The 27,345-nt window shown below is 40.9% G+C and overlaps 1 protein-coding gene and 1 long non-coding RNA gene across 9 annotated transcripts in view; one reads left to right on the top strand and one right to left on the bottom strand.

The window, feature by feature from the left end:
• Positions 1–11,970, bottom strand: part of LOC140907557 (uncharacterized) — a 54,596-nt gene extending 42,626 nt beyond the window's left edge. The window contains exon 1 of the long non-coding RNA XR_012157537.1: positions 11,641–11,970. This is a non-coding gene — a long non-coding RNA (uncharacterized lncRNA). The remainder of the gene's footprint in view (positions 1–11,640) is intronic.
• The window catches only part of ITGB8 (integrin subunit beta 8), a 75,226-nt gene continuing 59,322 nt past the window's right edge, over positions 11,442–27,345 (top strand). For all 8 annotated transcript variants that reach the window (XR_012157535.1, XM_073333767.1, XM_073333765.1 and 5 more), the window contains exon 1: positions 11,442–11,908. Coding sequence is in view for 7 of the 8 variants with exons in the window: in XM_073333767.1 (XP_073189868.1) it covers positions 11,782–11,908 (127 nt within the window). In the remaining variant the exon portion in view is untranslated. The remainder of the gene's footprint in view (positions 11,909–27,345) is intronic.

Raw genomic sequence — 27,345 nt, 5'->3', positions numbered from 1 at the left:
AGGAGATCTGCCCATGATATTATCCATAGAATGATAGTATAAGAACCACTGAGCTAATCTATAGTTTATAATAAAAGTTATACTCTCCTTTACAGAATTAGAGCTGTTTTAACGCACAGTCTTTTAATGTTTGGGTAATTTACATGGTACTATGCTTTAGAGAAGAAAGAAAGAAAAAGAAAGAAAGAAAGAAAGAAAGAAAGAAAGAAAGAAAGAAAGTCATAGGTTAAAAGAATTGTTGGGGAACTAAGAACTCTTTTTTCTGTCAACCCCTGCAGACTCTGTCTAGCATAATATTTGTTGTGAAACTAATCCTGATTCACAAACCCTAATCTACTTGGCTTCTCCACAGAGACTGATTTCTTTATTTTTGGCTTACCCTTTCCTCCTCCAGGAATACACCTCTCGTGCTCTTATGAGGAAGTGGCTTGACCATCTGGCAATGATGTTGTATTAAGAAATAAATCATGACTCCACAGAGAACTGATGGCTTTCACCCACTTGTGGGAAGAGAGTACTGACTGACATCACCACTTTAACCCCCTGTTGTAAAAATTAAAATCCACAAGTTTCCAATAAATGCATTTTCAAACTCTGGTAGTTACAACATGTTCTTGTCCCTCTCTTATACCTAGTCAGTTAATGGTAAAGAGCAAAAAAAAGTCACTATTGTGTTCTTCTCTTACTTGTGCTCCATATAACAAGGACAGTGTCTAAACCTTCATGTTGGAAAAAAAATGCATAAGATCATGTTTGCCTTAGTGTCTTCTAAAAATATTTTCTCCCTTCTCAGAATGAATGCACAGGTTATATTTTATCCTGATATCCTGATCTACTACGGCATTTTGTTTCTTTATTTTTGTTGTTACATATAAGGTACCTGTCACTATGATATTTTTTCCGAATTATGGTGCTGATTGACTTCTCAATTACACTGATTTTATGCTAGTGTTGCTCTATTTAAATAAATGGCATTACTTATGATTTACACCAGTGTACATGAGAACCCAGTCAGGCCCTATATGCCTCCAGCCACGTGTAAACGATATTTTCTACCCCAGGTTTTTCTAAGGAAGAAATCTCAGGCTCCCACAGGAAAAGCACCTATCCTGTCTTATGTTATCTTTCCTCCACTCCCCAGGTATTCTTTTTTCAGTACTTTGTGTAACATGATGATCATTCAACTCCAGAATTCCTGCATTATTGGCTACACCCACCTCATCCAATCCAGCTCTCACATGAGGATAAGAAATTAAATTGTTCATAGAACAGGGGAAGTTTAAAAGATTCATAGATTTTTTTTCGGGGGGGTGGGTACAGAAGAGATCATCTAATACAATGTCCTACACAACAAAGGCCATAAAACCTCATTCAGTAATTTCTGCATAAATTCTGTAATTGCAATTTGAACTATACCATATCTCTTAGAAAGACATCCAGTCTTGGTTTAAGTACTGTACATGCTGGGGAAGAGAATAGAGAAAAAGTCTAATCAGATGTTCTTATCTTCTTCCACAGTTAAATTTTGGGGCATCTTCACAAATTTCTTTGCAATCTTTTACTTCCACTTGTGCCCCAAAGTTCTCCAGTCTAGTACCCCAGTTAGAGATTGTTTGCTGGTCATATCTTTCATTAACTAAATTCTAATGTGCTTTATTAATAGTTTAGATCTCATAAAATTGCTTAAAGTACTTTCAGTGTGAGATACAGAATTCATGACCTAGCCCTTGAATTCCAAGTAGCTATATGCTTTTACCACGTTGTAGTCCACAATCCCTCAGAGTTTGAGGATGATTGTCTTCCATGAAACGATAGCCAGTTATTGTTGGTGGATCCGCAGGTAGCTAATGAGACCAATCCAGGATGCACAGATCTTATCACAGTTGGGGCAGATGTTTCCTGGTGGAAGGGGGGATCTAGATTGTTGAGTCAGACAGCAGCATGTTCTTTCCTCCTTTACCGTTTCTCCATTTCCTGTTGTCTTCATTGGGTATCAAAATGCTGGGATCCTTGCCACAAGATCCTTCTCCACTTTAATCAGTCGAGGGCTTGGGTTTTCCAGGAGTTTATGTTGATGTTGCTCTTCTTCATGTCGGCTTTGAGGGGGTCTTTGATTGCTTTTTTTACCCTACCCTCATCCATTGGCCTTGGCTCAGTTGTGAGAACATGACTTGCTTTGGGAGTCGAGTGTCTGACATTCAAAGAACATGACCAGCCCAACGGAGTTGGTGGCAAATGATCATAGCTTCAATGCTGGAAGTTTTGGCTTGGTACAGAACACTGACGTTGGTGTGTCGGTCATCCCACTTGATTCAGAAGATCTTGTTTATGCACCGTTGATTGTATTGTTCAAGAGCCTAGAGGTGTCTACTGTACATGACCCAGGTTTCGGCACCATAGAGGAGAGCAGGGATAATGATGGCCTGGTACACAAGAAGCTTGGTTTGGTTCTTGATGTCATTATCTTTGAAGACATGTTTTCTCAAGTGTCCAAATGCTGCACTGGTGCATTGGAAACAGTGTTGAATCTCCTAGTCAATGTTGGCTGTCTGTGACCGATAGCTGTCAAGGTAGAGGAAGTGCTTGATGTTCTCCAGGTTCTCTTTGTTGATCTTGATTGCGGGAGCAGGATCCTGGTGGTTCAGAACCTGTTCGGAACCTGTTGGTGGAGTGCTTTAGTTTTCTTGGTGTTGAGCATGAGGCCTAGTTGGTTGTAGGTCTCAGAGATGTTGACTGTTCGTTGAAGATCTTCTTCCTAATGGGTGCACAGAGCTCAGTTGTCTGCATACTGGAGTTTAATGACTGATTTAGTAATAGTCTTTGTCTTGGTTTGGAGGTGATTGAGTTTGAAGAACTTGCCATCCATTCTGTATTGGATATCAGGTCCAGAGGGGAGCTTGTCAGCAATGAGGAGAAGGATGACAGCAAGGAAGATGGAGAAGAGGATTGGAGCGATGACACAGCCTTGCTTGACTAGGAAAGGGTCCGTTTCAGATCCATTGCTGATGACCCTTACGGACATTTTTTTGTTGAGGATTTGGAGAACAGCAACAAATTTTGGTGAGCATCTTTTAATGTGGAGACAGATTGAACACCAGAATCCACATGGGCCTTGACAGGATGAGGATCTTTTGTTCATGGCAGAGGAACCAAGATGATTGGAGACCACCATCCTGCTGCAGCTTTTATCTGCCTTCGCAGCCATTGAGAGAAATTATCTCTTCATCTGCCTGCACTACCATTGAGGATTTGCGGGGGTGGGGGGGTCAGATCACTGTTCATCTGGAACTTTACCTTCGATATTACGGCCTTGGGTGATCCTAACAGGAGTGCAAGACTCCTGTCAACATTGGTCTCAGGATCGTGGGAACACTCAAGCTGCTCCAACATGTCAAGGTAGCAATCCACTGGGGCAGTATACACAAATGGACTGACTGTGAACTTAGTGTAAGCTTGTCCCCACAATTTCTCGCAAAGTACTCTTCCTGTTAAAATATTAATGAGCACATCAGCTATGTCTAGAAGCCTCTCTGCCAAACTGGAGAAAGGAATGAGGAATGGATGAACTGCCACATGGTTCATCTAATCCAGTATCCTGTCTCCACTAGTGGCCTGTACCAGATGCTTCTGAGGAAGGTATTAAAGCTCTATTCAGTTATGCAATAATATGCCTGTGTGGGTCATTTCTCCCTAACCCCAGATAGTTAATGGTTGGTTTTTATTCTGGAGCTTGAAAGGTTATCTCCCTTATGAGCTATTATCTTAGCTAATGTAGTGGCATACAAAATTCATAAAATACACGAGACATTTAAAGTGTATTTTTAAACTCCATAGAGTCCTTATCTTGAAGCAAAGAGTCCTGCAAGTTAATATACTCATTGTTTGAAGAAGAGCCATGGATCTACCTTTGACTTGACTGTCCCATTGATCTAATGAGAAATACATTGTTTAAAATATTAACCATTCTACTTGTCTTTGGAATTGTGTCAGAGAAGAGTTATCCATAATGAATGAATTGTTCTTATTTCAGAACTGGGGCTCTATTGTGCTAGGTGCTGCACAAACATACCTGCAAACATGGTTCCTACCCCAAAGAGAGAGAGAAGAGTGGTGGAGAGAAAAGTAAATATATCTACACTTTATAGAAATAAACACTTGTAATATTACATAAGTCAGTAAATGATTTCTCCAAATGCCTCTCAACTGCTGGACTCCACTGTTCCTTAGCCTGGCCATTAAGCATTTCCTGACTTCTTGTAGTTGTCACGGCCTCAGTGAGTCATGAGATGGGATTTGGAGGAGGAGAGGATAGCAGCTTTATGGATCAGGTCAGAGAGCGTGTTCCATACATAATAAGCACACCAAATTTCAAGATTGTAACTTTAAACATAGCACTTGAATAGTTGAAATGCCTCCCATTAGACTGATAACCTCTTGGTGACCTCTAATGGAAAAGTCAACAATTAAAGTTTGCCTTTGGATTTTTACCTGTATTTGTCAGTCCATAATTGAGTGCGCCAAATGTCATGAAACTAGCATTGTGTCTGTGAATCACTCATCCTATATGCAGTGTAGTTGTAGCCTTATAGTTGATACTATAAGGATCCTTTGGATATTCCTCTCTTTTCTGTGCTAAAACTGACCCTATATTGTTACAGGTTTGGGGGAATAACTGAGGTGTCCGGTTAAAGTGATGGGGAAGAAAACAGTGGAAAGGAGAGTAAAATAAATAGAGAAAGCAAAGAGGGAAGCCGAATAGGGGAAATAGTCTTCAATACGAAGGAGAGAAGAATTCCCTTCTGGGAATTAAGGGGACGTGAAGAGTGCACAGTTCTGATTTGTAATATGCATACATAGATTCATACATAGAATTTGATTGACTGATGGATATATAGAATAAGGGGAAGAAATGTACTGTGTGGGTGTTTGTAATGATTTTGTACCTCTTTTATTTATTTATTTTATTTTAAAGTAATGGTCCTGGTACTTAGAACACAGGAGAGGACTTCTTTCATGTTATATTTAAATCCAAATAAATGGTGAACAATATCATTCACAAATGCAACATACCAGACTCCACTGGGCTGAAAAGCAAGGAAAGGGAAGTTACTACTAAACCTGTCTCCTGCATGACAATAGTCATTGACACATATACTCAGTGAAGTCAAGAAGATAGGCTATGTACACACTACAGCTTACGGTAGAAGTTGTTACTCGGGAGTGTGAATAAGCCATCCCCCTGAGCAACGTAAGTTACACCGACCTAAGTACTAGTATGGACAACTCTGTGTCGGTGGGAGAGCTTCTCCCACCAACATAGCTATTGCGGCTTGCAGGGGCTGGAGTAATTATGTTGACGGGAGAACTCTCTTTTCCTCACATGTGGATTCTGAAGTTCAGTGATGTTGACCTAGTATCTTCTTCTATGTATCTTCTCATTAATAATATCTAGCATTTTGTCCTCTAAAACTAGAAATTATTACCAAACAGTGTTATGCCATGAAAAATAAGTGCCAATGTGCAAAATGTTTACATCTTATAATGAAATGTATCACAGCTTTTTTCAAAGATGTGCAGCATATTAATCATAGAATCATAGAATATCAGGGTTGGAAGGGACCTCAGGAGGTCATCTAGTCCAACCCCCTGCTCAAAGCAGGACCAATCCCCAATTAAATCATCCCAGCCAGGGCTTTGTCAAGCCTGACCTTAAAAACTTCTAAGGAAGGAGATTCTACCACCTCCCTAGGTAACGCATTCCAGTGTTTCAATAATATTAACCATATTGGATTAGGATAATTGGAATTGTATGCATAATTACGATGGGCATGAAAAATGGTGTATCATGTAGTCTGTATCACTCAAAGAGAGAACTACAACTTTCAACAGACACATATCCTTGTGGGTTGGTAGATAAGGTTTGTCAGTCAGTGGTGAAGTGCTATTTTTATAGAAGCTACAGGTACCTCTATTCTATGAGACCAGCTGTTGAGTTTGAATAGTCCAGCTATTGCACATTTGTGGAACAAGAAGACAAGTTAACACACTGATTTTCTTTATTCTTTGATATAATGGCCACAAAAGAGATGCCTTTTAAATTCAAAGTAAAAAAGCAAAATAAGTATGATTGTATGTAACAGACAAGTATGTGGCTCTTCTATATAGTTGTGTGGCAGAAGACCAGGACCTGTTCAGATTAATGTCAATGGGAGCAAGAGAAGGCCTAAAATGTAAAACTAATTACCATAGTCTAAAAAGATAGTAAACTATTATTTAAAAAGTAATAATTCATAGTGAGGTTGTATAGACATAGGAGATGTAGAGAAGCAGGAGAAAACTTAGAATTAATTTAGTATAGTTATATCAGAAGTTCTCTAATTTATTTTAATTGTGTATGAAGTAAACACTATATTAATGAAGCTGACTTGTGTAACTTTCATGTTTGAAATTATATATGAAAACCCAATCTTCATATTTTAAATAAGTACAAACTACATTTCCAAAGCCATACATTTCTTATGTGTAGATCAGTTGCTCTTGGTATATTAAAATATATTGCTTTTAATTTTTTCTATTATTTTGCATTTGAAAACCATAACCATATGAAATGTAATATTTTTACTATAATTTATTCTGTGCCAGAAACTGACTTGCTGTTCAGTAGATGCATGTTGTGTCTCAGGATTGAGTTAATTTCAGACATGATTTTTAGACATATTAGGTTATTCTGCTACCATATCAGATTTTATAGTGCAGTTATGAAGTCTCTACATGCTTTGAGTTGGATGAAGTCTACAGGTTCAGTGAACTGTCCATATCTATCCGTGGCAGTGCTATGCAAGCAATTCAAGTTGTGGTGACCATAGTTTTCAACTCTGTTGCAGATGGCAAGGTGATACCCTAAGATAAAAGGACAAACCTTTGGCATTTGCTCCATCCCACCCTGGGAACACTCCCCTTTTAATGCAGAGTTCTGGGGGCATGGTGTTTCTGAGAAGGTGTCTCAGATGTTTATTTCTTGGAAGAAATCTGCCAAAAATATTCATAGTTCAGGTTTGTGGTATTGTGCTCACAGGTCCTTTGGGTTTCCTTACCTGGTCCTCATGAACTGCTTGATCACCTTTCATTTGCCTAGTTTTCAGACAGATTGCATACTTCATTTATGGGGTAGATATGTTGGCCTCTCTGGACCTAAATGGAAGGTGGTCCAGTGTTTCTGTAGCCCCTCGCTGTCCATTTCACCCAAGGAAACCCATATTTAAAATTCCCCTGCACTGTGAGTTCTTAAATCCATCTGGACAAAATATTTGTTGTGCTTAGACTTACTCATTTCCTGGTGACAATGATATCAGTCTGCACAGCAAATGGTCTTCAGGCTCTGCTGACTGATCCACACTATTCTATGTTTTCAGTGTTTAATTAGTGCCTATATGTTCATTTTGGTGAAGTCCTTCTCCCCAAATTCAACATTAAAAAGATTTGGTTTTTTTTCTTAGATTAAAGGCATCTGTGGTCTATCCAGCTTTGTTTCTTCTGAGACTAGTTCCTTGGATCTCACTGTCAAAAAGATATCCGTATTTCCATCTCTCACTACTGTGATGAATAACTAGTCTCTAAGGTGCCACAAGTACTCCTCGTTCTTTTATATAATTTAAGTTCACAAAATGGTTCCTGCTATCTAATGTAGAGCAGTTTTCACTGTCATGCTTAGAGATGTTTTAATTCTGTTCAGATACAGGTAGCTACGTGACCCTTGTAGCATACACTTATAAAGCAATATTGTTGGTATTCTTCAAACCTCACTTGGATTATGGATAGAGTCTTGTGCAGATACAGAATTTTTATCCACATCAGATCCGCAATCCTCAAAAATGGTCTGTGGATATCTGCATTGTGAATATCAGCGGATATAAAGTGAATATCTGCAGATTTGCAGGGCTTTAATTATGAAGAGCTCAGAGGCCAATCTCCAAAGCAGAGGGGTGCAAGCTTTCTCAGTCCCCTAGAGCTTTTGTTTCTTTTGGGATGTCCCTTGTTTTTGCTTTTATGAACTTTTTTCTTTTTTATGGAATGCATTGTTAAAGCTCTTCGGGTTTAGCTCTCATGCTGTTTGGAGGTATTTGATCCCTTCCTTGGTTCAACCAAAAACGTTTCAGTTGCTTGTTTAGCATGGCCCTCTATCTTCATCACTGCCTGAATTAGTAAGTAGTATTGCTTTTCCTCATACTACCTAATCCTTAGAGTAAGAATCTCCTGAAGGGAAATTTCTTCTCTTGTAATTCTCCTTGTCTGCAGAGACTGTCACACAAATTTTCACTCACCCACCTCCCCTTTGAGTTTAGAAACTTTGCTTTTAAAGTGGTAGGTTGTGTCTTTATAGCAGCACACAAGGGAGTATTTCATTATTTTGCTTGAAAAAGAAACTGAGGAGGTTACCAGTGGGCTGTACCACTCACATGTTCCATCTACTGATGGGGGAGGGATATGCAGGCCTCCCACAACTAGTGTTCATAGTGTTCATATTGTGCTAGAGACCCGAAGAGTGAAAATTCTGTGAGATATCCTCAAACAAATAAAATTGCAAAGTTATATTCCCTTCTAATGGAACTTTCGGACTTACAATATTTGCTTGAAAGTAGAAAACAAGCTTTTATTTGTATATAAAAACTCCAAGACTACATTCAGAAAGATGTTAGCCACCCAGACAACTTTGAATAGGTTTTTGATAATGCAGGTCACCTGTAATCAGGTCGCCATTGCAGGATTTTTTTAGGTCTTGCAGACTAATTAAAATATTCCAGATTTATTTGGAGTGTCTTGACACAATTATTTAGACATTGTGGATAAGAGTGAGCCAAGCTTAGGGTGTCCCCAACATGCTTCATTTCAGTCTCAAAGTTACATAGGTTCCATACAAACTTGGCAGTCCTTCCCTTTTATTGTTTTACATCAAAAACTGAAATTGTAGAGTTATTTTATGCCAAAGGAATGGATCCCACAGCATTAAATTCCTTGAATGAATAATTTTTGTTCCCATAATTTATGAGTCTGTTTGCATTCCACATTAGGGCCTTCATAGGTTGAGGTCTGGTACCCAAAATTAATTTTAGGAAGGGGGAAATTTTGAGACAGAATGATAGTGTAGCATTTTAAAACACCAGTTTGGCAGTGGAGATGTTGGTTCCATTTCCATCTCTTCCCCAGATTTATGCTGTAATCTTAGGCAAGTGATTTAACCTAAGCTTTACTTTCTTCAATTTCTAAAATGGGGAAAATAAAATATGCTTATCTCACAGTGCTGTGAGGCTTAGTGCATTGCTTGGAAAGTGCTTTGCGATCCTCACTTTTTAAGGGCATTAGATGTGACAGGTACTGTTAGGTGTCATTTTGTCAAGAATTATGTTTCAGTTACATTTGAATGAATTATTAATTCTATACAAATCAATAACACAGACAAACGTTTATACCATTTCTGGATAAGTACCCTGTCCTACATGTCCACTGATGTCAACAATAATGGAAGCTTAAGTGTTATGGTATATTTTTAGATTAATTTTAATTTGTATTATAGTAGTGCCTAGAATCTCTGCCCCTGAAGAGCTACAATCTAAATAATCAAGAAAGACAGCCAAAAATCGAAAGAACTTGACTGTATTCATAGGCCCTTGAACTTTTGACTGATAAAGAACAAGCTGTACGGCTATGCATGTGTATCTACATGGTTTGAAACATGTCATGCTTGTCTAATTCCACATGTGGCTGCTTAGATGCACAAATCCTGGTCCTCTCAGATGTAAACAAAGCAACATGTAATCTTTTGAAAACTGAGCCCCAAAATAAATGATTTAATAAACTGAATTGAGTTAAATTTTCTTAAGAAGATTTGAGATGTTATTGTGATAGGTACAAGTGACAGAATGTACCTGGGGACAGGGAGGGAGTTTCCTAGCTTTTGCTTGAAAGCAAGGTACTTTCCACTCACTTACTAACTCACTCAGGAGTAGTCTTAACCTTTGAACACTCCTACTTTGCCTGAGGGGGTGGAAACCCAGACTAGAAGACTGCCTGAGAGGGGTGACAGGAGGAGATAAAGGAGGGGTTACAAACTAATTTATTTTTGTTTTTACCTGATCTGAGGTAGAGTAAAATAAGTATTAAAAGAGAACCAACACAGAGTGGCATGGAAGGGGGCTAGGGTATTCCCATAGGGTCACAGGCATTCCTAATGGGGACAAGGCATCCTAGGAGAAAAGGGAGCTAGGCAATCAAATGGTGGTGAACTGGGAGTTACAACTGGGCAGCACAGGTAGTGAGATATGGGAGCAGAGGTATTATCCAAGAGGTGTGTGACAGAGAGAGTGCGTGCCTACAAGGGCAGATGCCAACATTCAGCACAAATACCCTGGTCAGGCTTCATATAGCGGGAAACCTTATAGCGACCATGGTACCCACTGCTGCCAGATCTGCCCTACCATGCAGGGTGTGATTGAGATGTACTGCCCTCTTCCCATTTTTGCACAGACGGGAGGCTAGGAGGATCCTGGGGCTGCAGAGACAACTGCGGTTCCTCACATGCAAGGGATGGGAGCAAGGGGGGCCAGGGGAGGACTGTGGGGTGGGGCGGGGGGACGGAGAAGTGCCCTGGGGACGGATGGGGGGTGGCGAGGGGAGGAGGTGAAGAGGGATGGAAGATTCCGGATGGAGGGTGCGTGAGAGCAGGGGGCCAAGGGGAAGAGGTGCCGGGGGGTGAGGGGAGGAAGTGCCGGGGGGAGCGAGGGGAGGCGGTGCCGTGGGGGGCGAGGGGAGAAGACGCAGGGGAACGGGTGCGGGGGGAGGGCGAGGGGGTGCAGTGGGGGCAGGTGCGGGGGAGGGGGCAGGGGAGGAGGTGCAGGAGGACTCCGGATGGTGGGGTGCATGGGAGTCGCGAGGCTGGGCCCCCCCCCCGGGGTGCAATGGCAGAGGGAGGGGGGGTCAGGAGGAGGAGGGGGCGGGGCTGAGGCTGGGGACGCCGTGCCAAGGCAGGCGCCCGCTCGGCCCCGCTGGATCTAGGCACCGCCGCGGAAGACGGGGCGGGGAGAAGCGCCGTGATTCCGCAGCTCGGCGCAACAAAGGGAGCCGGGCGGGGGCGGAGACTGGGCGCCCCGCCCCGCCCCGCGCGCCGCAGCCGGAGCTCAGCGCCCCCAGCACCCGGACGGGCTCGGAGCCTGCCCTGCCGCTGGTGGTCTCCTAGCAACGCGGGACCCCGCGAGCCGGACTCGCCGCACGCCGGCGGGGGCAAGGGCGGCCCGCGCGCCCAGAGCCTTCTCTGCTCCCGGGGAGGGGCAGCCCGGGGCCACCGACCCTGCCCCGGCAGAGCCCACCTGGCGGGCCGGGCCCCGCGGGAGGGTGGTGCCCTGAGTCGGGGGGGGGGGCAGCGTAACGCCTTGCTTCTGGGGCTTTGCCAAGTGCCGCCGCCGCCGCCGGGCAGGGGGAGACAAAAGCCCTTTGTGAGCCGGGCTGGGGGCGGATGGAGGCACCCGCCGTCCCTGCCCGGAAAGGACCTGGCTCCTGCTGCCGCCAAGTGGCTTTGCGCTGGGCTCGGGGGTCCCTACGCTCCCCCTGACATGCGGCGCCGCACGCCGCCCCTGCCCTGCCTCCTACCTGCGAAGGGTGCGTCCCTCCTCCCGCTTCTCCTCCTCCTCCCCCGCAGCCGCCCGAGCCCCCGGCGGGGCTGAGAGCGAGCGAGCCGCCCAGCCGAGACTTGGCCGCCAGGACAGGGAGAGGTGCCGTCTGCTTCGCATTATGTGGATCCCACTCCTGGCTTTTCTTACTGCTGGAATCGTCTCTCTGCAGAAATGCCAACGAGGGCCTGGCCCCATGCTGCGGGCAGCCAGTGTGCTCGCAGCTGTGCCGGGGCTGTGCCAGCGCCGTAAGTTGCCGGGCTTTGTTTTGGGTCGGTTTTTTGCTCTCGTGAGTGGGTTGAACGGGGGGCAGGTGAGCAGCTGCCGGGCAGGTTTGGAGAAAGTGGCGCCTGAAAGGTGCAGGGCTCCTGACTCATAGAAACTGCCAGCAGGAGCCATAAGTCTTGGGGAACTTGCACTTGACAGCTGGAGGGTTGGAGATAGGTTAATCCTGCAGGATCCTTCCCCGTGTGCCTTGGGAACGGGCTCCTCCCTTGAGGCCAGGTGCATCCTGCCTAATTCCTGTCCCTTTGACGTTGAATCGACTTTCTAAAGAAAACTGCAGGAGGAACAACGTTCCCATCGGAGCAGCCCATAAGGTTAAGGAGAGAGAGAGAAACTCTGATAAAGAGTTTCATGGTGCCACCCTCTGTCTGCACGTACAGTGTGTGTTATTCCTATGTGCTGTTTTCAGTATGGATAATGCAGGTCATTGTAGCGCTAAATGATGAAGCAAAGGTACAGTTTATAGTCAGAGTGAAAACATTTAACTGTTTCATCAATACTGTTCAGCCCAGTAAAGGGTGATTGTTTCTTCCCCTCATACTTCCCCACACCCCAAGAAAGAAAAAATAACATTAATGTTGAGAGAGAACTTAAATTCCTTACACAGGTTATACAGGTGGTATTCCAACAAGCCTTAGCCCCAAAGTGCAGGCTATAGGGCACTGACAGGCAGAAGTTCCATTGACTTCAATAGGGGTCCTGCATGCAGACTGAGGGCCATGCATGCAAATGGCTCTAAATTCATAAAGCAATTTAGTCATGAAATTAAATCCCCTCCCCCCCCCACCTTTAACCTCCTGCACTAGAAAAGGGTTTAACCAATTTTAGTAACTTTGTAGAGTAAAATGTACTCTTAGGTATTAAAATTGTATGCCAAGTTTCAGCCTGGAGTTAATTAAAATGTCCAAATTATAACCCTATAAAATAAGATTTATGATGGGAACAGCATCTTAGCTTTAATTGTTGTATATGTAACAAGCTAATGTCTAATTCAATAAGATTTACTCAGTCCTATTAAATGACATAACAATGGAATAACTTCAGTTAACTTTCATGGTGTGGGTTTTTTTGTTTTGTTTTTGGCTTTGTTTTTTTAATTAAAAATGAACCAAACTAAATGTCAATGAGAAAAAAAGTTTAATATCAAGTTGCTTATGAAACAGTGACATCCTGTATTTGGTGTCCTCTATAAAATATGAATGATCACGTTCGCCCTGAAGTTTTGACCTATGACTGAGCTGAGTTCAACATGGGCTGGGCTTGAGGGAGTGGCTGCAGTGGTTCTTAAACACTTTTGTATTGGTGACCCCTTTCACATAGTAAGTCTCTGAGTGTGACCCCCCCCTTATAAATTAAAAACCACTTTTCAGTATATTTAATGTGATTATAAAAGCTGGAGGCAAAGCAAGGTTTGGGGTGGAGGCTGACAGCTCGTGACCCCCCCCCCCATGTAGTAACCTCACGACCCCCAGTTTGAGAACCCCTGAGCTAGGGTGACTAAGGCATCTTTGCACTATAGAATTCTTTGTATCCTTTCCCTAACTCTCACTGTGCTACAACAGCTCCCTATGGACATCTAGCAGTAAGAGTAATTGGACAGCCATGCCTCTTTGCTCCCTCCCTGGTATGCCCCTATGCCAGGTGTGGTAGAAAATCATTTTTCTTGCTTCCATCCTGCCATACAGCCCTATTCCAATGGGGGTATTTCCCTGTGAGGAGATCCTCTGGTTTGTGGTTTTTGTACGTTTGCAGAGCTCATGTATGGAGGTAACAATTCAGACCTATGTATTTGCTGTATTGCATCTGTGAAAGAGAAAAAGAAACATGCTTGCATAGAGAGATATAATTTAAAAAACAGAATTTTACTCATTCTTGTTGACACATTTGTCATGTATTATTGATAAAAATATACTATTTTATTCTATTTAACTATTGCTTGTAATTCTACTTAACAGTTGCATTAAAAATAGCACCAAATTCACTTATACCCATGGAAGTCTGTGGCATGGGGAGTTGCGTGGGTGTGTAAATTAAGGTAAAATTTGATCCTTCATTTGGATTAATGTTGGAGCACAAAATAAAATCTGAGAAAATACTGCAAAGTTGCACGTCTCACTAAATGTCCTCTAAGCATAGATAAAAGATTAGTTTTCCTGCCATTGACAAAGGATCTCTTGTTCAGAAACGTTTACGAAAGGAAATTTGCAGTTCAGTTAAGCCAAATAAAACAAATACCTGACACGAGAATGGAACTTTTGCTAAATGAGATTTGCCAAGTAGCAATTTACACAGATCCTGTGCTTATAAAATACTAAAAAACAAATACCTCTTAATTTAGTAAACCACTGAACAGAATAAAAGATAAATACAAGACATTGCTATACTGGGCCATGTTAATCAGCTAGTTAATTCTGTTGACTTCCATAGAGATACAGCATCAGTTAACTCATCTTGTTGACAAACTATATAGAACAATAATTCTACAGTTTGTCAGTTAAGTACATATATGAAACTTTTCAAAGAGCTACAGTCTGAGAAATAGTTGGTAAAGATTAACAAGAGATTGTGGGTTTAAATTCCAGCAGTGGCTCAAAATAAGCTTTTACATTTGTTGGAATTCATGTACTTTGGTCTTGGCGGGAGCCTTAGAAATACCCAGATTATGATCCCTGTGTTAACGTTAAATAAGCAGGCTTTACCCTGACTACCCATGCAAGGGTTGGATGGCGTGGAATCTTTATCTCTAATTTGGAGCCAGAAGTTTGGAGCACCGACATAACAGTTCCATGGCTGCTGCTGCAGCATCCAGGGTTGACAAAACTTTTGATTTTCAGAGTTTATATTCTCTTTATGTCAAGTTTCACGTAGAGGGGCAGGTTGGGAGGGTTAGGAGAGTGGAAGATCCTTTGATCATAGCATGGACAGATGTTTATTGGTCCGTCCCAATAGAATGATTTCTAGCTCCAAATATAATAATGGTCAGTTGTTCTCTCTTCTGCTCCTTTGGTGTTTTGCCAGTCTTATCACATCTCATTCTCATGCCTGTTTGTTCTAGCACCGAACGCTTCCTACTTCATTATTGTGTTATTTCTCTAAGGTTCAGGGAATACTATTCAAGCCTCCCATGAAGGAAATATATTTTAAAAGGAGGAGTCCCTCAAGAAAAAATTTGAAGCAAATAGTGTATTTTGGTAGTCAGTTAAAGCATGTGGACAGGCCTGCCTGTTGATTTCTTTTTCTTGCTGGCTCATTTCCATTGAGGACTCAGTGAAAGCTGTATTGTATAGAATACTCAATATTCAGACAGCTCTGCTTTTCCTGAGCCTTAAATGAAAACAATCCAGCAAGAAGAAAAATCCTTTTTTCATTTTCCTTGAGCCTGCTTGGGTGATCCTCTTCTGGAAAAGACTTGACCCTCCTCAGGTAAACGAGTCTAAATGAGGAAAAAAATACTCTAGGTCATGTAGTTCTTCTGTTTTTTCTGCTCACCTATTCATTATTTCCCTTCTACTATGCCTGATAAGTACCTTTTACCAAAGGCATGAATTGCTGAAACAGTTTCAGTTTCAGGATACCCTCTTCACATTGGCTGCTGATGCACTCTCTTCTAGTTTCTATGTTCTTTCTGTTGCTTGTCCATGATAAAGGAAACAGCCCCATGCACAGCACTCCACACTACAGAAGCCTTATAATAGATTTGTTCTGGCATGGGTAGGGTGTAAGCTGTGAAGAGGGCCCTCTGTACTTCTTCTGCGCTACTGAGATTAGCTGCATGTAACTAACATGCTATTGAGGAAGGGAGCATTGAATAGAAGCTGGGGATTGCACTGGCCAGGAATACCCTTACCACAGGTGTCCAAGGGATAGTAGTTGCTTTTCTGATCCTTAGGCTGGACTGTAGTAATAGCTGCAAAAGAGTTGATCTGCAGTCCCATGGCCTCTGTTAGAAATGACAATCATACTCTACCAATCAATGCATCTGAAATGGATGGCTCTCGTCATTAAAATAGAATCCAGGTCAAACATTCTCTCCAGAGCAAGAGTAAAATGTTGCAGGTTTGCTCTTTATCAGAATGTTTAACAGAATTAAGAAAATCTGCATCAAATAAACCCTGACCTGCTCAGCCATTCAACAAAGGTGACTAACACATGGAATCAATGAATATTATAATCTGCCTTTGAATTAACAAAGGGCTTGAATGCTTGAAATGCTTTACAAAAAGTCCCTAAAGAGAAGAATTAAAAATCGTAAGATAAGAATATTAGGAACACCTTTCACAAAGATGACTCCTGAAGATGAAAACACATCAGTACCAGAAATAAGCACAAATATAACAAAATATAAAGCCACAAACAATAGAACCTTCAAAATTAAAAATCAAAATGTGAATAATCCCCATTAGTATGCTAATGATCAGATCTTGAGCACTCTGTGAGGGAGGAAGTATATGACACTATGATTAGATTGCGAAAGCTGAAAATATTTCTTCTTTGATGGCTGCTAGCATTTTTTAAGTCTACAGTCACAAGGCCAAAATAATCATTAGCATAGTCGATTGTAACTCCATTGTAGTGAATGGAGACTTACTTCCTTTCTTGAGCACTAAACTAGGCTCACAAATGTTAAACCCACAATGCAGAAAAATAACTGAGGTCAGAAACATGGGATATTTTTGCATGATGGATATACACCTGAAAAGCTGGTCCACACTAGTATTTAAGATCAAATAATTTATATAAATATTGTGACCATTCTACATCTTATGCTGTGAGTGTAACTTTATGAGTCTTTGGATGTAAGAACCACAAGCCAAATTTAGGTTTCAGAGTAACAGCCGTGTTAGTCTGTATTCGCAAAAAGAAAAGGAGTATTTGTGGCACCTTAGAGACTAACCAATTTATTTGAGCATGAGCTTTCGTGAGCCACAGCTCACTTCATCGGATGCATGCCGTGGAAACTGCAGCAGACTTTATTTATACACAGAGAATATGAAAAAATACGGTTCTGGCAGCTATACCACTCGGGAGATAATTCACACTTAAATACATCTCCAAAGCACTTCTACAAACATTAAAGACCCAAAGCCATATAATATGGTATATGGATATGGCTTCTGGTTTGGGGCGGGGGGGGGGAGTTTAGCAATTTTTGAGTTCTGTGGAGGTGTCCACAGAGTGGGGTGTTTTGGGGACTTTCCCTTGGTATATACATGTACTATACTGTATTACTGTACTGTAACACATTATGTTAAAGCATACTAGGTAACTTTTAGCATGCACCAGCAAGGTCTACAGGGATGAATTTATGCATGACAGGTTAGTGTGCTTTGGAAATCACATTCTCTGTGTATACAAGCCCTTAGATGAAAGCCAGGGAGCCTAGGTAGTGCCTGAATAAACAAACTGCACTGGAAAGGAGTGAAATTAGCACAGCTTGAGTAACTATTTCTGGTATATTTCTGTTTATTGGATAAACACCAATTTCAGTGTGGGTTGGTTATTTATTTATTTTGAGGGTGTTTTATCAGTTCTTTTTATCAGTTGTTTTTGGTTAAAACCTAAAATCAGAAGCCCAATATATGGAAAATACCTGTGCTTGTACTGGAGGCTGGTAGTCCAGATGCTTTGATGTAAAGCTGGCTTATCAAGCCTAATGCTTTGAAAATAAAATACTGGAGGGAAAAATGATATTTTTAACTGGACTCTTATCAAACTTCTCGCAACTAAGAGTCTCCATTCCAAATTATATATCTCCCTTCCCAGCTAACTCTAAAGTCAAAGCTCTTGTCCTAACTTCTGCTTTCTCTCCAGCCTAATTAAAAGACTTTCTGCCTTCTTCCCATCTGCTTGGAACAGGCATAAGTTATGATGAACAAAATAGAATATGCCTTATTATTCTGTTCTAAGCCTCTTGAAGATTATTAATTAAAATCATTCCATTTCTGGCAGTTCAGTATTGAAGTTGATTGTTAATATAAATGGACTTGGCTATTTTGTGCAGTCTTTTGAGAGGGAAGAACAGCTCTAATGAATTAGTGTACTGTCCATTGTAATGGAACCTTTTGGGAAGAAAAGTAAACTCCTTGCCAGCCATTCAGGATTCTCTCTTGTTCTGGTGGCAGAATAAGAAAAACCCCTTGAGCAAAATGTAAGTGTTTCAGGAGGATAGGAATTTACAGCACCAACAAGCTGCCAAGAAACAACTTCTATGTTTGCCTAAGTTCAAGTATTTGCAAAGTTGATAATTGAGCATTCTCTTCATATGTTTCTGGATTTTCCATTGCTTCATTGTTATGGGTCTGAAGTAATTTCTGCCTGCTATTACTAGTAATAGGCAACAGTAATGACTAAGAATAATTTATAACTATTAAAAAAATCTGGAGACTGCAGTTTCCCCCCCTCTTTAATTTTCTTTAATTAGTGGCTCAGGTAAGGAATATGCCCTTGCTGCAGGCAATAGGGTGGTTACTTCTAGGGGTTGGATTTTTCAAATTTTCAAAGTACTTTCTATTCCCCTTGCTTTCTTTGGGAGTTAAGGATGCTCATTGCCTTGCAGGATTGGACTCAAAGCTTTAAAATACCCCAAGTTTTTGGCATGTTGCTTTTGTACCTTTTGTATAAGTATAGCTGCATGTTATTTTTTAGTACTAGTGTAATTAAAATAAGTACCGGTATGTTCCATTTTCTGTTCATGAAGAGGAGGAGGAGTATCCACTTAACATTGGCCCCCATTGCTGAAGGTCCTCCATATCTCTGTCAGAGTGGTGAGGACCCCCCATTTTCTCCCCCTTTTGCTTTATATTTGGTCCTCAAAACCCCATGTCATGGCCACCTTCCGTCCCGGCATTTGACTGATTTCCCTTCAGACCGCATCCATGTGTGGTGCGTATATTCCTCTACACAACAGAATTGTTGCTTAATTGGCTAAGGGGATCACTGTTGAATGCCTTAAGATACCTGCACCCTCAGGAGATGAAGGTCGCTGGCAGCTATTTGTTTTGGTAAAGTAAAGATCAGAACTAGGAATTAAGAACATCTAGTGCCTTAAAAACAAGATCCTCTCTCCCTCAACATCTTTGAGTCTAACCCACTGCATTGTCTGCTGATGTCCATCAGGATAATATGTGTGTTTTCTGCCTGATTCTGGTACGTCAATAAAATATATAAGTATGCTAGCACGGACGTATGGTATATGTGCTATAAGACAGAAATATTTCTGTTTTTATGTTCATTTTCCAGAAGAATGGTTAGCGTTTTTGGTAATACTAGTGGAATAAACTTCTTTTACTTGCTGTAATTTGTTTCTTTTATAAATTATTTTAGATTTTCTATCATCTTGGCAACTTCAGAAATAAAATTATTTAACAATGAACAATTACAATACATTGTGCTGGACTAGCACAAATGACCTGATGAGAGAACACCAGAACTCAAACTGTATAGCTTGTTCACTGGAATGAAAATGTTATTACCTTCTTGCTCACTTTTGATATGTGAGAATATGTAAAAGATGATCTTGTTGACTTCAAACCAGCATAGACCTTTTAAATACCTGTCTATATTGATAATGGAAACTGTCTTTTAATACTTAAAAAGGATACGCTGGGCTAGTACAGAGGACAAACTATGTTAGTTTAAGGTCACTGTAGAACAAAAAAGGATTTCAGGAAAGCTCATGAGGTAATGAATAATTCTTCCTTCTCTCTCACTTCCACACTGTTAAATCAAATCATAAACAATTTCCTGTGGGCCTAAAACATGTGTATTATAATAGCCAGTACAACAGATGGTTCTTCACTTATGTATTGATTATCAAGCCTAAATGGAGGCTCATGGTTTAATTTGTGCCCAGTAATTTTAATAGCTGTGTATTTTACAGTAGTACTGGAAAAAGGACAGATTTGAAAATAGATGAGGGCAAACGTAAGACAACAACCTGACTTTGCTTCACACGATAATGAAAGCGGCTCCCTTTCCAGGTTATGGCAGCCATGGCTACTGCCATGTTAGGCCAGTAGTAACCCCAGTCAATATAGGGGAAGGGGTTACTTTTGCCTGTACTCTGTTCCATTTCAGATGTCAACTGACAGAACTCTTGCCTAGACTGTCAGTTATTTGGGAACCTACCCTCTTCTTCCACTAAGCTGGGATGGCGCTCTCTGTGTTGTCAATGGCTCCCAAATATCCCTTCCCGCTCAGAGTTGGAGTAGAGTCCAACACCATCTCTAGGCAGGGCTGGGATTGGGTAGCTGCGATGGAGTGGGGTGGGTTCCTTAAAAATTTGATTAAGCTGCAGCAAGCTCCTTATAGCAGAGGTGGTAGCACTGATAGGGCCCAAGGATTTGTCATCGTCGCTAAAATTCATAGCAGTTATCCTACAAGAACCTCCCCCTTCAGTCTGGTGAAACATCAGTATATTCCGGCACTACTTTAAAATTCAGGATAATTTTGTCCATTTTTGTGGTGGCTGGCCAGTGCCGTTGCAAAAATGAGTGGAGCTGGGCCAAGTGAGTGCACCTAGAGGAGTTGCTGATTCAGCCAAGCAGCTCCCCTCTCCCAGAGTGAATCCCTCTAGTATACAGATATCTGTGCTGGAGAACTGGGGTGAGTCATGTACATTTCTGCTGTACTTAACACCTGGTTTCATTCCCATTTTCATCTTCTCAGACTGATAGAGTTTTGCAGTTTTGTGACAAAAGCACATTTCTATGGGATGGGAATTCCTTGTCACTCCATGACCCCTACCACCCCTAGAATGGAGAGCTTAGTAATTTTCAGGGAAAACATAGGATCCACTATGCTTGTACAAAGACCCCCATGCGACTCCACCCCTCTCTCCCCCCCAAGGAATATGAAGTCTATCAGGGATTTAAAGTTTGGCAAGAATGACACAGAATATCTTTAGCTAAAACAAAGCTAATGACATAATTAAGTGTGCTCTTCCAATCTAAACAACTGTAAATTTTCATTTTGCCTTGGAAGTGCTGTGGAATGGTTTTGAAACATTAAAACACTAATTAACTGTTTAAAGTCTGGCAATGTATTGTCTGTTTTCCACCCTTGTATACCTAAACTACACCTGCAAAACACTGGAAGGAACAAACGAATTTGCAAGCACAACAGAAAAATTGCATATAAAAAAGTGTGTTTACACATACGATTACAATGGGTGTATGAGTGTATATTTTATGGGCACAACTTAGATCATTCTTTTTTTTTTTTTTTTGCTATTGTTTTTAAATCTTGTCCTCAACATTAGCAATAAATACAGTTTAAAAAAATTATTCTGTAATCTGTTCCATCGCTTACCTGTCAAGTCATGCATGCAGGAGTGTGATCCTTCTCCCTTTGAAAACAATGACAAACCTCCCAACTGACTTTATTGAGAAGAGGATTCTAAAAACCTAAAACAGAACACAGGAACTGCCTGCTCTTAGGTGTGTTTGAGGTCAAAAATTGCTGCAACAAAGCACAAATGCTGAACTCATAATTTAACAGAACAATAAAAGGAACCGACTTCACAGTACTGTGTTATAAGATGTAGTAGCGTATTCAATCATTTTAGGGCCAGACACTTACAAAATCTCTATAGCTTAGTTCATCTTTATGAATTTATGCTTAGACAATTCATCAGTTGCAGGCACTGTCTATTGCCTTGTGTACCACAAATTGAAGAGGGATATTTCTTAATTAACTATTCTAAGTTCAAAGTGTGCAAAACCAAACCAAAAAAAGTTTAATACCTGAAACTCTTTTCCTGAAATTTTATTTACCATACTCCCCGAGATTCATGTTAATCATTTACCATATTTTAAGATTACAAAAGTCTATTGAAAAATTACCAAGCATTGTTTTTCCTTTTTCTTTCTGTATTCCAAAAGTCAATCAAAACATTAAAATACCCTCACAAACAGATTATATCTTCAAAAGGTTAAATATTGCCACTGAACACAGAGTCCCAGAAGGATGGGGTCCAGCCTGTTTGCTATTAATTTTACTTTTTGTATAAATAGTGGTTTTTAAATGTGTGTGATTCTAAAATATGTATTTTCCCCATATCATTGCATATACTAAATGCAAAGGGCCTACTGTTATTTCAGTGTTGATGAGGTACTAATGGAAGTGCTGCTCATAGATATTAGGCTAGAGAGGGAACTTAGTTGTAGCTGAGATATTGGCTCCTGGTTTCCAGTGCAACACAGAGTAGAATTCAGTCTGTTCTAAATCATGCACAGCTGCAAAGGACCATTCCAGCGTCTGGAGATTAGGGCATAAAGACACCCACATCCACAGTCCCTTCCAGGAATGCTCCTAGAGCAGGAACCAAGGGTGTTTTCTTGTAGCTGCATTCTGAGGTCCCCTTTACTCCAGGGTAATCCTCAAAGATGCAGTTAAGACAGCTTTCTTGGTATTTTACAACATCACTTTGCTGCAAAGCAACTTGAGTAGATCCAAGAATGTGACCCATCAAACTTAGGACACAGCAGCTAATGGGTGTGGGATGAGTATTTCCAAATGATATGTTTCAGAGTGTGTTCAGCCGTGTTAGTCTGTATTCGCAAAAAGAAAAGGAGTACTTGTGGCACCGTAGAGACTAACCGATTTATTTGAGCATAAGCTTTCGTGAGCTCCGATGAAGTGAGCTGTAGCTCATGAAAGCTTATGCTCAAATAAATTGGTTAGTCTCTATGGTGCCACAAGTACTCCTTTTCTTTTTCCAAATGATATGATCATCTTAAATTACTGTGTATACTTGTATCTGTGAGAGACAGATTCAGAATAAGGATGGCTTCAGAAACAGAATATTCTTTGACTCAGTGTTTACAGGCATGTATCGCATCAAGGAATTGTAGTCATCTTATCTAAAGGCAGACAGCTCCACAAGAAAATGCAGGGAGAGAAGAAGGGCTAGATGTGAATGATGGGGATATTCACCAACTTCAAGGATGACTTGAAAAATGTTCCAGACACCTACTAGCTGTAGGACTAAATCTGTTGGACAGGGGAAGATATGAAGGCCAAGAGAAGGTCCCAAGGCAGCATCCTGATGAAGGTCAGAATCCATGTCAGCGCCCTGCTGCTAGAGAGGGGGAGGGTGCTCTCTCTGAGCACCACTTGGTGGTTCCATCTCTCCTTGTCTGCCTTAGGGTAGTATATTTCTGATAAACTTGCTCCAGTCCCTCCATCCCCAACGACCTGTCTCCTCTCTTTCCCTCACAGCCTCTTGGATGCTGTGTTGGCAGAGGTCTCTGCCACTCTCTCTACCCCAAAACCCTCTGGCTATGAAGGGGGATAGAAAGAGATCTTGGTTACTCTTCCCCTAACTTCTGTCTCCTTGGTTGATCTTCCCAGTTAATAATTCCTATGACTGCCTCTGCTGCTGCTCCTAGATTTCCCATGCAGCATGAAACTGAGGTGACTGCTGTTGCCCACAGTGTTATGACTTGTGACCAGTTTCCTTAATCTCTGGCTACGTCTATACTATGAGCTAGGGGTGTGATTCCCCGTCTCACTTAGGTATACTCTCACTAGCTCTCATTGCGCTAGCATGAGTATAAATAGCAGTGTCGCCGTGGTAGGATGGATAGCAGCAACAGAGGCACAGCTGAGCCATATATGTCAGGGTCCAGTCCAAATTTACCACATTTCTTTTTTTAAAATCTTCTAGACTTGCTAATAATGCTCATCTCAGAGACCTGCAAACCTATGAGCAGCAAAGCTTCATGGAAATAATGCTGCATCACTTAACATTTTGAAGATTTTCTTTGTGACCATAGAGACTTAGAAATTCTGCTTATTTAAAAATAAAGTTTACAGTATTCAGAAATTGATCTCACATGCCTTAGGATCTCCTGTACCTAGTTTTTTAAAATCCTGACTGCGTGTCAGTCTATACCATGCACATGCAGGTAGTGCTTTTTATTCAGAGATCTCAGAGTGACTTGTAAAGGTTATTATTTCCATTTAGGAGTAAATGAGAGATAGAGAGGTTAACTGACCTACCAACAGCACACAGCAAGACCATGATAGAGTTAGGACTAGAATCCAAATCCAGCTCCCAGTCTTGCTCGCTAGCGATGCTTTCCACAGTATTTATCTAAATGAGTGCGTTTAACTCTTGTAGTTTGTTCTCTTTCAGTGAAACTACCAGAACACTTCATTCAAGTTGACAGTGTTCCTTAAAATAAGGAAGTTTTTAAATTAGCCAGTTTTTTTTTTAAAGTCTAGAAATTTTAAATGGGGAAATAGATCTTAATGGTTATGGGAGTGGATTTTACTTCCTTACCATGTTGACAAAAGTCTCTTGGGTGGGCCAAGAGCAGCAATACCAAACCTGTTCAATCCTGCCCTCCTCCCCATTACCATTTTCTTTGTGCATGCATCTGCCTGCTACCTCTTCAGTTCAGTTGCAGGTTTGCTGATGCTCTTGCTGTTAAGCACCCTCTTTCACATCCTGTGGCAGAGCATGCAGCTGAGATCCCATCAGAGCACCATGTGAGAGTGATGCAAGTGACCATCAATAAAATAGTGAAACAGGCTAAACTCAAATTACTGGCAACTGCACAAAGTACAGTGGAAAAAATAGAGGAAAAATGTTTTTCTCGAATGTTTCTTTTCTAGTAATCTGAGGGATTACTTGTAAAAATAGCAGATTCTCAGGTTTTCATAAGGAATTTTTTTTTTTCAAATTGGTCTTCCTTTAGTCTGAAATTCTGTCCTTTGTTACACCTGTGCTATCCTACTGGGAAATTGGTTATAGCAAAAATTAATTTAAAGACATAGGTGCAACTCCCTGGAAATAGCTAGTATATCTACACTGCTTTGTAAACCTGGGTCTGTGGGACCATGCCTTTTGGACTTAGTGTTTCCAAACCCGCGCTTTAGCAGCCACACTGTATTGTAAACCTGGGTTTACAATTGCTTGACCTGGGTCTCATAGCTGTGCTGATGTGTCCACCTTCTGACTTGGGTCTGCCACTTGAGCTGCATCCAGACTGCAGAACAACAGGGCTTGGACCCAATGGACAGTGGGACTCAGACGATGACCCACTACCCTCGCTGAGTCCTAGGTTCTGAATGCTTGCTGATCCAAGTCAGATTGATTTGTGTGTGTACAAAAGAGGAGCTTGGGCTCAAACCTGAGTCAGGGCTTGGACTTAGTGTGTAGTGTAAGCATATCCTGATAGCTTAATTTACCCTGTACAATATTGTTGATGGTGGTATGCAAGCAGGAAAGAACTCATTTGAATTTTCAGATTCCAGGATGAGTTTGCAGGATTGGCAATTAAAACAAACCTTTTTCCCCCTTGGAAAGTGAGCAAGAAGTGTTAGACACAATAAATGGACACAAATCAGACGTCAAGAATTATAACATTCAAAAACCAGTCGGAGAACACTTCAATCTCCCTGGTCACTCGATTACAGACCTAAAAGTGGCAATACTTCAACAAAAAAACTTCAAAAACAGACTTCAACGAGAGAATGCTGAATTGGAATTAATTTGCAAACTGGACACCATTAAATTAGGCTTGAATAAAGACTGGGAGTGGATGTGCCATTACACAAAGTAAAACTATTTCCCCATGTTTATTCCCCCCCACACACACATACTGTTCCTCACACATTCTTGTCAACTGCTGGAAATGGCCCATCTTGATTATCACTACAAAAGGGGTGTTGTTTTTTTTTTTCTCTCCTGCTGGTAATAGCTCACCTTAACTGATCACTCTCGTTATAAAGTGTATGATAACACCCATTGTTTCATGTTCTCTGTGTATATGTGTGTATGTGTATATATATAATCCTCCTACTGTATTTTCCACTGCATGCATCTGATGAAGTGGGTTTTAGCCCACGAAAGCTTATGCTCAAATAAATGTGTTAGTCTCTAAGGTGCCACAAGTACTCCTGTTCTTTTTGCAGATACAGACTAACACGGCTGCTACTCTGAAAACAATCAAAATGGAAACCCTCCTGGTCCGTGCCATTTTTGCAATACTTTTTCAGTGTGCAAACTGTCTGTTATCTGGGGCAGTTGCTGGCTGTCATACTTATTGGGAATAAGCTGTCTGGCCTATCAAACAAGATAGAAGGGTGAAGGCAACTCTAATATACTGCATTACAGGCATAGGAAAAACCTGTGGCCTTCTTCCAAAGTGTTGCCACATAATGGCTATTATGGACCATAATAACTAGAGAGGCCTAGATAAGGAGTTGGTGTATTTAAGTCTTTCAGACAAGATCGGATGTCTTTCTAAAAGCTATGCTCTAGTTCCCAAAAAGTTTCTGGTCTTGTTACAGGAGTGACTGGGTGAAATTCTGTTATGTATGCTACATGATCATAAATTGCCATTCTCACCTTCAACTCCATGTACTCTTTTATTAAACAATCTGAGAGGGTACAAGTTGATGGTAATGTTTTTGGCTTGCCATCCTAAGAGTGTGCCTTCCAAAAAGCAGTGCATTCACTTCTTCAATACCTGTGATAATTATGATTTGTGTGGGGAATTCTTCTTTGTATGTGTGGCTGGATATATGCAGTTTAACCTGCTACACTTAGTTTTTATTATGTGCATATGCCTATGGTTCTCAAGCCAAAATTTGGCCCTTCTTGTTTAAAATACCTTTTGGCATACATCAGTTCTAACTAAGCCAATAGAAACTTGCTCTTAACTTTGGCTGTATAGTAAGTCAGTCTTGTCTGGATTCTGTTGTTGGTGAAGTGGCAGAAAAATTCTCCGTTTTTTACTGAGCCAGCTCATAAAAATGTTTCTTATTTTTTGGAATAAGATTTTTTTAAAAACTGATTTAGTATAAGCTTTTCATTTTAAACTTTTAGAATAGACTTATAACTAAATAATAAATACTTTGTGAATGAAAACATGTCCATAAATGTAACTGTTATAAGAGATCATGTTGAAACAAAAACTTAGGAACAACATTAATGATCTAGCCAGAGTCTATTTTGGGTATCAATAAATCAGTTTCAAGTTTTCCCTCCTCCTCATTCCAAATGAATTAATCTTTTAAGCCAGTGATAACAAGCCTTTCAATTGCCAGTTATTAATTTCATGATCGGAAAACAGAACTTCTGAGACTGAAGAGTCATCAGCAAAAAGATCTCCCTCTGACAGTACTCTAGATCTCCTTTGTTAATAGTCTTCCATGTGTTAACTATCACATGGAAAATCCCAACTGGAGTTTTAGGGCCTTCTCCTCTTTTTCTTGCTGTTTTCACTCCTGGCTGTTTCTAACCAAATAGACGCTAGCTATATTCATAACCAACAATACCATTAATAAAAAAAACCTGGAAGAAGTTTTGTGCTTATTCAGCTTCCTGATGCTGTCCACTCATCCTTTTGATGATTGACATTCATTATCCTTCTTGGCAGGTGTGAGT

This window comes from Lepidochelys kempii, chromosome 2, assembly GCF_965140265.1.
Source record: "Lepidochelys kempii isolate rLepKem1 chromosome 2, rLepKem1.hap2, whole genome shotgun sequence".
Lineage (NCBI taxonomy): Eukaryota > Metazoa > Chordata > Testudines > Cheloniidae > Lepidochelys > Lepidochelys kempii.
This window is presented reverse-complemented; position numbering and strand designations above follow the sequence as displayed.